General features: G+C 36.3%; 1 protein-coding gene across 1 annotated transcript in view; it reads left to right on the top strand.

Moving 5' to 3' along the window:
- Positions 1-277: 277 nt before the first annotated feature.
- CSTF3 (cleavage stimulation factor subunit 3) overlaps positions 278-9350 on the top strand; it is a 70310-nt gene continuing 61237 nt past the window's right edge. Inside the window, exon 1 of the mRNA XM_065883054.1 lies at positions 278-463. Within this exon, the coding sequence (XP_065739126.1) occupies positions 437-463 (27 nt within the window). The 5' untranslated portion in view covers positions 278-436. The remainder of the gene's footprint in view (positions 464-9350) is intronic.

Here is a 9350-nt window from a genome sequence, read left to right as displayed (position 1 = left end):
AGAGGCGCGCTCCACAGCTTGATAATTAAATTCCAAAAGGCGCGCGAGCCTCCATGGAAAACAGTTTCCCGCCTCCCAGCCGGTTGCAGCTCGCTCAGCAACAGCCTCTCTACTCCAAGGCCGTGACGTCCCGCGCTTGCATTGGGCCCGCCCCCTGGGATCTTTCTGCTTCTGCGCGGTTGAGTAATCGATGATTTTGCACTCTTAACTCCGCCCTCTGCCCCGGAAGTTAATGCAGAAGCCACACACCCCTCCTTGGCCGGCCCGGGCGCAGCCATTTTAATTCATATCTGAGTGGGCGGTGGCGGTTCTTGTTGGCGGTCTGGCTCCGCAGGGCAGGGGGCAATTTTAGTTGTTTGGGGGTGGTTTTTAGTTTAATTTTTCTTTTGTAGCTTGGCATCGCGGGCCAGTTCGCACGTTCTAGTCGTCTGAGGCCATGTCAGGAGACGGAGCCACGGAGCAGGTGAGGAAGGAGAGTGGTGGGGCCTCGTGGCGACCTCTTCTCTCTCCGTCTCTGTTCGTCCGAGTTCTCCAGCCATGTTCGCTGAGGAGGAATCAAGGGTCTAATGAACCCGAAAGATGGGGTTCAGAAGTACGGTGGGAATGGGGAGAAAGATCTGAGATTTAAAACTTTTTTGGCTTCTCTGTCTTAGGCGTTAAGATGAACAAATATTTGATTTAGACAATAGCCAGGAAGCTACTTCGTCCTATTTAGATTCATGGGACTTCTCCGGTGAGAGTCTTTCCTTTAATACCATTTTGGTGTTAAGGGGTTAGGAATTGATTATTTTAACGTGTACCCGCTGTTTTCGAAAAACTTGACAGTGTTCCCTCCACCGCCTTTCCGATATATACTGTACCCAGAAAAAGGTTTGAGAAGTAATTTAAGGTGAAACTAATCTGGAGAAATAGACTCTTGCATGAGCGAATGAAGAAGGAAGCAGTTTAGGAGTAAGAGCATCGTTATGCTAAGATTTGGGAATTTTGTGGCTTTCTCCTGCTCTTTCCCTTTCTTCTATCAGCATTTCATTTTCATTTTTCCAACGAAACAAGTAATTGTAGAATTTGATAAATCGGAAATGAGAAGTATGTTTGGGCCACTGTAAGTAAAAGCATCTGTTTTTTAGTACTGGATATGTGATATCTAAGTATTTTAAAATTCAGATTCTTAATTAAATGATTTGTTTCTTTTGCTCTTTATTCAGAATTTTGTAGGATAGTATTTACCTTTGAGTTTGAAAGAGGAAACTGGTGTTTTATGGAAGCTGTCAATTTATTTTTCGATTCAAGTCCGGTATGTTTAGGTAAATAGTTTTTAAAATGGAGGCTAGCTAGACTGCAGTCTCAATTTCCTGAAATTTCCCATTGCCATAGCAACGAAATACACTTAGGTTTTCGTTTTTGAAGTCCCCATCTTTTAACGTGGGGGCTATTCTTGGAGGTTGACAGAGATGAGGCAGAATTGGCGTGTTCCTATTGAATAGAGTGACTGTAAATTTTATTATGTCGGGAAAGTTTGGCTAAACTGAATTTTGTGTTTGCTTGTCGACTGATTTCAGTCCTGAAATTTTCACAGTATTTACATTTTACATGCTGTTAGAATGCCCAAGAATGCCAAGTCTTAAAATCGTTATGTCAAGTCTGTTTTTGTATACCTACCCTTTTTCTTGGCTCATGTTTTGTCACCTGAAAGTAGAGGAGGAGTAATGTACTGAGGTGTTCATTGAAAGCTTCCCGAATTCATTGTTAATTTTTAAATTTATCTAAAATTGTAAACACACTGAAATGTTGCCATAACCTTTCATTTCAGAACTGTGGTGTTTTAAGTGGGAGAAAAGGTGGTAAAAATTCAAAGAAAAAAATTTCACCCAAAAGTGTTATGTGTAAAGTTTAGGACAAGGAAAAGTGCAGTGAACAACTGCAGTACAGTTCTTCGCCTAGAATCGACACTTGTTGAGTGTTTTGCCATATTTGCTTTATCTCCTTGTATATATTTATTTGAAAGTAAGTGACATATTCAGCCCCCCTTATTTCAGCATTCTCTTATACAGTATAAGGCATTAATGCTGTTATATAACCATTATACCATTTCCCACCTAAGAAAATTAATAGCAGTACCGTATCATTACTAAAAGTAAGTCCTAAGAATGTGATTCATAGGGTTTTATTATTTTAAAAATCAGAATCTACACCAATATGTATAAAATGGATAACTAATAAGAACCTGCTATGTAAAAAAATTAAATTAAATTAAAAAAAATCAGAATCTAATCTAGGTTATTTGCATCATTTGGTTATGTCTCTTGAATCGTTCCTCTGTTTTTTCTCCCCTAGGATATTTATTGTCTATTTGAAGAATCCAGAAAAGTTCTCTTGTAGAACTTCTCATTTTATGTCTGGGCTTATTTGATTTGTGTTTGTGTGGTGTCATTTAACTTGTCCCCTCATCTTCTGTATTTCCTGAAAATTATGGTTATGTCTAAACTCAGAGCTTTGATAGTATTCAGGTTAAATATTTTTGTGTAGAATACTTTATAACATCACATCAAAAGGCACTCACTTCATGCTAGGTTGTTCCAGTGTTAGTAAAGGTTAAGTTTGCTCACTTGGTCAGGGTTAGGGTAATGACTGCTGGATCTCTTCATTGTAAAGGATTATTTTCCCCTTTGCAGTTAGTAATCTGTGGGTTGATAACTGTGTTCCTCAATAACCTTTTATCTAGTTATTTATCATCAATTGATAATCTTTAAATAAATCAGTTGTTTCCTTGAAAGTGGCAAATGGTGGTTTTTAAAAAAATCCTATTCTGTCTCTACTTACTGGCTCATATTTTTTCCTCAAAGGTGAAATTTCTTTTTTCTTTTCCCCTCCTTTTAAAAGATTGAGGATAGCTGTGGATTCATGGGGTTTCTCTGTATTTACTATGTTAAAATCAGCTATAAGCTTTTCTTTTTCTTTTCTTTTTTTGTTTTTTAAATGCTTAACTTGTCCTAGCCTTTATGGTGCCTCCTATATGCTATATATTTTTTCCATCAGTCATTAAGACATGTTTTGACATCTGATGATCAACAGATAGTTATCGTCATATAATCTTTTAAACTCTTTAAAGATACATTTCAAACATGCAAGAAAAAAAGAATAGTATAACGTATGATGTTTCTATCATAGAGCTTCAACTCACAGCGAAACATGTTTTCTCCATACTTTCACTTACTCTCCCCACCTCTATTACTTTGAAGCAAATCTCAGATACTGTATTATTCAACTTTAACTGAAATGGTAATTAAATGATACCTTAAAAAGTGACATGATCAAAAATAGGAATCAGTTCGCTTGATGTGTAAGGCAACAGTTAATGAAAATTTAGAGGAAAAATGAGATGATGGACAAGGAAAAAAAAGACTAAACAAAACTGAAGAATAATAAGAAAAACATCAAAACCACTCTGAATCATGGATTTGCTTTGGAAAGATGGTAAGGGTGGGATAGGGAAAGAATCCTGTGAGGTATGAATTACAGATTTATTTTAGCTGGTTAGCATTGAAACTCAAAAAAAAGTTTTGTTCAGTAAACCTGATAATATCTTAAATTTGTTTTTCAAAAATATAGATGGTCCTTTCTTCGTACTGAATCTCTAGATTTGTGCTGTATGAAAGAGGGAAATGATTGTAGACAAGTAAAATCACAGCTAAGGTTTATTGTGATTTTTTTTTTTTTTTTTTTAACTCTTGTAAGGAAGTTCTATTTTACATTTAGAGGGCTATTTAAATTACCTTGCAGTTTTGGTGCGTATTCTTCTGGAGCTTCGTACTGTTTTTGTCAGTTTAATGGTGACAAAATCACCTGCATATAGGTTTTGTTAGGTTTTCCCCCTAACAAAAGCACATCTGGTTCCCGTGTGGAATTATGGCTATATTTTTATAGTGTACACTTTTTTTTTTTTTTTTTTTTTTTTTTTGCGGTACGCGGGCTTCTCACTGTTGTGGCCTCTCCCATTGTGGAGCACAGGCTCTGGACGCTCAGGCTCAGCGGCCATGGCTCACGGGCCCAGCCGCTCCTCGGCACATGGGATCCTCCTGGAGCGGGGCGCGAACCCGTGTCCCCTGCATTGGCAGGCGGACTCTCAACCACTGCGCCACCAGGGAAGCCCCAGTGTACACTTTTTTTTACTGCTTGATTCAACTTCTGATCTCATTCTTCACTCCATTTTACCTTGTGCATCACCTCTACAGAATTTAATAGGCTATTGGTTAGAGTTTCTCCACTGGGTTTTGAGTTGAAAGGCTGCCTTAGTTATTCACCATTGCACCTTAAAAACCTAGAAACACTGTTTTGATAATTAAAGGTGTTTACTAAATAAATGGATACATTTTGCATTCAGGCTATATGTTACAAAATTTTAAAGAATTGTATCTTTTGGGAATATAGGTGCTTATAATTATTGTTAATAATTAATACAAAGTAAAATACTTTGGGGCATAAGAGTGAATGGTTTCTCAAGTTTTGTTATATATATTTGGCCAAAGAAATGTATTTGGCCAAGTCAATTCCCATGAACCTTTAAGTCCCTAAAATTCTGTTTCTACACTCTTGTGTTTTAGGAATAAGATTTCAGTTTTCAAACAATTCATAGCCTATTCTAGAATTAGGAAGGCCTAAAGTATAAAAAGAATGATCCTTACTTCAGAAAAATTGCATGACTTGAAGGAGCACAAATTAATTGCCAATAATTCTTAACAAAGAGGGGAATTTAGGGCCATAAATAATTGTTTTGCTTTGGGTGAAAAATAAGTTTAGGAAGATTTAGAAAATGTGAAAAATATGTGTTCTGTTATATACTTACTAATGAGGAAAGAAAGATGAAACACTCAATGTTGAAACGTGATTTATTTTGTTGAGTAGCCATTAATATCTAGTAGGGCTTAAAGGGAAATAGTGCCAATTTTAAACCCAAGTGGATGTGTGTGGAGGTTAGAAGAGGGAGGGAAAGGCCAAGAATATATGTTATAACAACAGTGTGTTCTTTGGATCCAATTATTCTTATCTGTTGTTAACAAAAGCTTTCTGTGATAGCCTTTCCTACTTTTCCCCCTCCTATTTTAAGATACTTAGTATAATAGTTTGGGGCAGGCAAATTTGATTTGATCTTATTGTTAATATTTCTTGAGGAAACTGACTACATAGAATACTCTATTTGGCAGTAATTATTCCTAAGAGAGATTGATCTGTGTTTACAGAAATATTGGTTTTCCGGAGAAGTACAACAGAAGGAGATTGTGTTAGAAGAGATTGCATTTCCTCAGCATTAGGAATACAGAAATTTATATCCTAGGTAGACCTTGCAGAATGGCAAAATCTGTTCAGATGTTTGTACCTATTCAGTGGATGATTGCAAAAAACAGTTCATAGTTTTAAGCTTTTCTGCCATTGTCTCTAAATCTTTATTCCTCTTTAGACAAGACCTAGTTGTGAATTTGAGTCTTTTTGTTTTTACTGAACAGTTGGTAATGGTGTGAGAATTGATTTTAAAATAGATTTTAGTTAAACAAATGTTTAAACTATTTTTAGATTAATGGATAGGTTATAATCAGCAGTAAATATTGAATAAAACCAGAAGTGTAAAGCTGTGTCCTAGTTGTTGTTTTCTAATGTTTCACTTAGTTTATCAAGTGAATTAATATTTTGGCTACTCCTGGTCTAAAGCTGCATTTTTCAAATTCTAAAATATTAAGACTTTTATTTATAGTTTGTAGCTGTTTGTTTCCTGGGGGATGAATAAACAAATTTAATAAGCAAATATGATAAGTATAATTATTTGGACCAATAACCATTAGCCTATTTTTTCTTTAAGTTTTTGAATTGTTTGCATGTTTAGTAGATTTTAGTCTTTGGAAGGTTTGAATGGATTATATACAGGATACATATTCAGATTCATTCACAAAAAACATCTAGAGTTTTGCTGCATTGGTAAAGGAACATAGGACTAAGCTGGCGTCCAGTATTAATGTCATCTGTCACATAAAATGCTTAATTCTCTAGGCATATGAATCGACTCAGTTATTACTTGCAGATAGTCTTGCAGAGTGCTACCCTAGTCTACTTTTAACTTTGAAAAAAGACTACCAAGACAGACTTAAGAGTTGGAATGTATGTATTTGCAGTTTTCTTAATGTTTTAACAACAACAACAAAAGGAATGACTTAGGTCTGATTCCACTTTATTTTTGAGGAAACACCACATTTGGAAAAAAATATATTTACAGAACAGATGGGTTAGGTGGTGTTTCTCAGAATGGAGTCCATGGTACATTGCATCATATTCACTTAGGTGCTTTATAAAAGTATAGGTGCCGGGCTTCCCTGGTGGTGCAGTGGTTGAGAGTCCGCCTGCCGATGCAGGGGATACAGGTTCGTGCCCCGGTCCGGGAGGATCCCACATGCCGCGGAGCTGCTGGGCCCGTGAGCCATGGCCGCTGAGCCTGCGCGTTTGGAGCCTGTGCTCCGCAATGGGAGAGGCCGCAGCAGTGAGAGGCCCGCGTACCGCAAAAAAAAAAAATATAGGTGCCTATACCTCAATTTCAAACGTACTATCAATGTAACAGATTTTGTAGGTGAGGCTGAGAATCTTCATTGGAAATGAGTATCACATGTGATTTTTATGTAAATGAAAGTTTGCAAATCACTTAGGGATTGAAGCTACTTTGACCTTCAAAGTTGGTTTTGAATACATTGATAAATAAATGGAGAGGGCTTCCCTGGTGGCGCAGTGGTTGAGAGTCCGCCTGCCGATGCAGGGGACACGGTTTTGTTCCCCGGTCCGGGACCGTGGGCCATGGCCGCTGAGCCTGCGCGTCCGGAGCCTGGGCTTCGCAATGGGAGAGGCCACAACAGTGAGAGGCCCGTGTACCGCAAAAAATAATAAATAAATAAATAAATGGAGAAAAACATTGCAGATTATTTGAGGATGGTTAGGCTTTTGATAGTATTTTTACTGATTTTTCTCTCCCTACTGTATTTAGTCACTCATTATCCTTAATAGTGGAAAGTACTCATTACAAAACTAGTTTTGAGACTCTTCTCTGCTTGTTCTGTTGCAAAAACCAGCAAAAATCTTGGTCAAAAAGCTAATATAGGTTTACATCCTTTAATTTACTGCATTCCTCCCTGCATACTTTTGATGTTTATCACTTGGTTTAAATTTTCACTGACCTCTAGTTTAACTTAATTTCCATATGACCTCCAGCATAACACCCTCCCCCATTTACCACAAAAATAGCTGTTTGGAGAAAGAGAAGTACACTTTTTTTCCTGTCCAGGTTTTACTTCCTTTGTGGAAATGGAAAGAAGAAATTAAATTAGATTATAAATTATCTAATCATTAATATAATAGTGTCTGTCACTTCTCCACACCACACGCCATTAACAACCACCTGATATAAATTAAGCTATTGTATAGAAAGAAAGTGGTTTGCAGCTTAACTTGGTTTCCCAGAGGCTACATGACATATCCACAGTTATACGAAAAGGCTATTAAAAATGTTGCTCCCTTTTCCAACTACATAATTGTAGTTTTGTGGTCTTATACTTCATCAAAAACAATATATTGCAAAAGGTTGAAAGCAGAAGCAGATGTCTTCTATTCAGCCAGATATTAAAGAGATCAGAAAAATGTAAAACAGCGCCATTTTTCACTTTTTTTTTTTAAATTTTGGAAAATATTTTAAAATAGAAGTTTATTTTAAATGAATTAACACATTAAAATTTTTACAGTTTTAATTTTTAGTATGATAATGTTGATTTAACCCCCACATTTAAAAAAAAGTCTGATTCCTCATTTTTAAGAGTGCAAGGTGATTCTTTATAAGAAGTTTGAGAACTGTTGAAATAGTGCAGGGAGCCTGTGAGACAATGTCATAAGTTCTGTTTCTGAGTTAGCTTCACAAAACAAAAGGTTAAATATAGAAAGTAAAAAGACAACCAGCTGAATGGGAGAAAATTTTTGTATATCGTATATCCAATAAGGGACCAGTATATAATATGTAAAGGACTCTTGCAGTGCAATAACAAAAAAGAATTAAAAATGGCAAGCAATCTGAAAAGACCCTTCTCTAAATATATACGAAAGCCAATAAGAACATGAAAAGTGCTGAACTTCATTAGCCACCAGGGAAATAAAGATCAAAACCACAATGAGTTACCACTTTACCTGCTCGGATGGTTATACTCATCAAAAAGATGGATAATAACAAGTGTTGGTGGGGATGTAGAGAAATTGGAGCCCTCACACTGGTGGGACTGTAAAATGGTTCAATTGCTTTGGAAAACAGTCTGGCAGTTCTTCAAAATGTTACGCAGAGGTTTGCTTTTTGACCTAGCAATTTCACTTCTAGGTATATACCTAAGTAAAAAGAAAACACAAAACGAATTCCACTCAAAAACTGGAAATAATCCAAATGTCCATCAACTGATTAATAATAAAATGTGGGATATCCATGCAATGGAATACTTAGCAATAGAAAGGAAAGTACTGATATATGATAAACATGAACCTTGCAAACATGCAAAGTGAAAGTCAGAAACAAAACACATTGCATGATATCATTTACATGAAATACCTGCACATCTATAGAAACAAAGTAGATTGGTGGTTGCCTAGGGCTAGGGGGATTGGGAAATGGGATTGCCTGTTAATGGGTACCGGTTTTTATTTAGGGTGATAAAAATGTTTTAAAATTTATTATGATGGTGAATATACTAAATTTAAGCCATTGAATCTTACACTTTAAATGGGTGTATTGTATGGAATGTGATTATGTCTCAATAAAGCCATTATTAAAAATGAAAAAGGTCAAACATGTATAATGTATCCTATCTCCATACTTTAAGCCAGTTGTACACGGGTTATTACTCACATAGAAAAGTTTATATTTTAGCAGTACACTACGACTAGAAAAACAGTTCATAGAACAGGTACTGGAGGTAGTTCCCCAGCAACATTTTCGCCTTATACAAAAAAAAGTCCGTCGTCTACTTCACAATTTTTTCTGATTTTTGTACCCATTTGAAATAGTATATGTCGGTGTGTATGTGTATACTCCTTACAGTTGTGTTATTTTTCTGGTTTTTAAAATTGTGCAAATCAAAGAAGTTCCCACTGTCCTACTAGTATCATTAAATGTGCATGCCTTGGGAACTGAATTAGTCCAGCTTTTGTTTTGCTCATTTGATTTGGGGCCCATCCTACTCCCCATTATCATCCCCCTGAAGAATGATAATGGGATTACAGATATTCCAAAGACAAAAGCTGGATTTTGATAGAGTTTCTTTAAAGTAATGTTTTTGGGACATGTA

This window comes from Phocoena phocoena, chromosome 8 (assembly GCF_963924675.1).
Source record: "Phocoena phocoena chromosome 8, mPhoPho1.1, whole genome shotgun sequence".
Lineage (NCBI taxonomy): Eukaryota > Metazoa > Chordata > Mammalia > Artiodactyla > Phocoenidae > Phocoena > Phocoena phocoena.
Note: the sequence above shows the minus strand (reverse complement) of the source record. Positions and strands in the feature narration are given on the sequence as shown.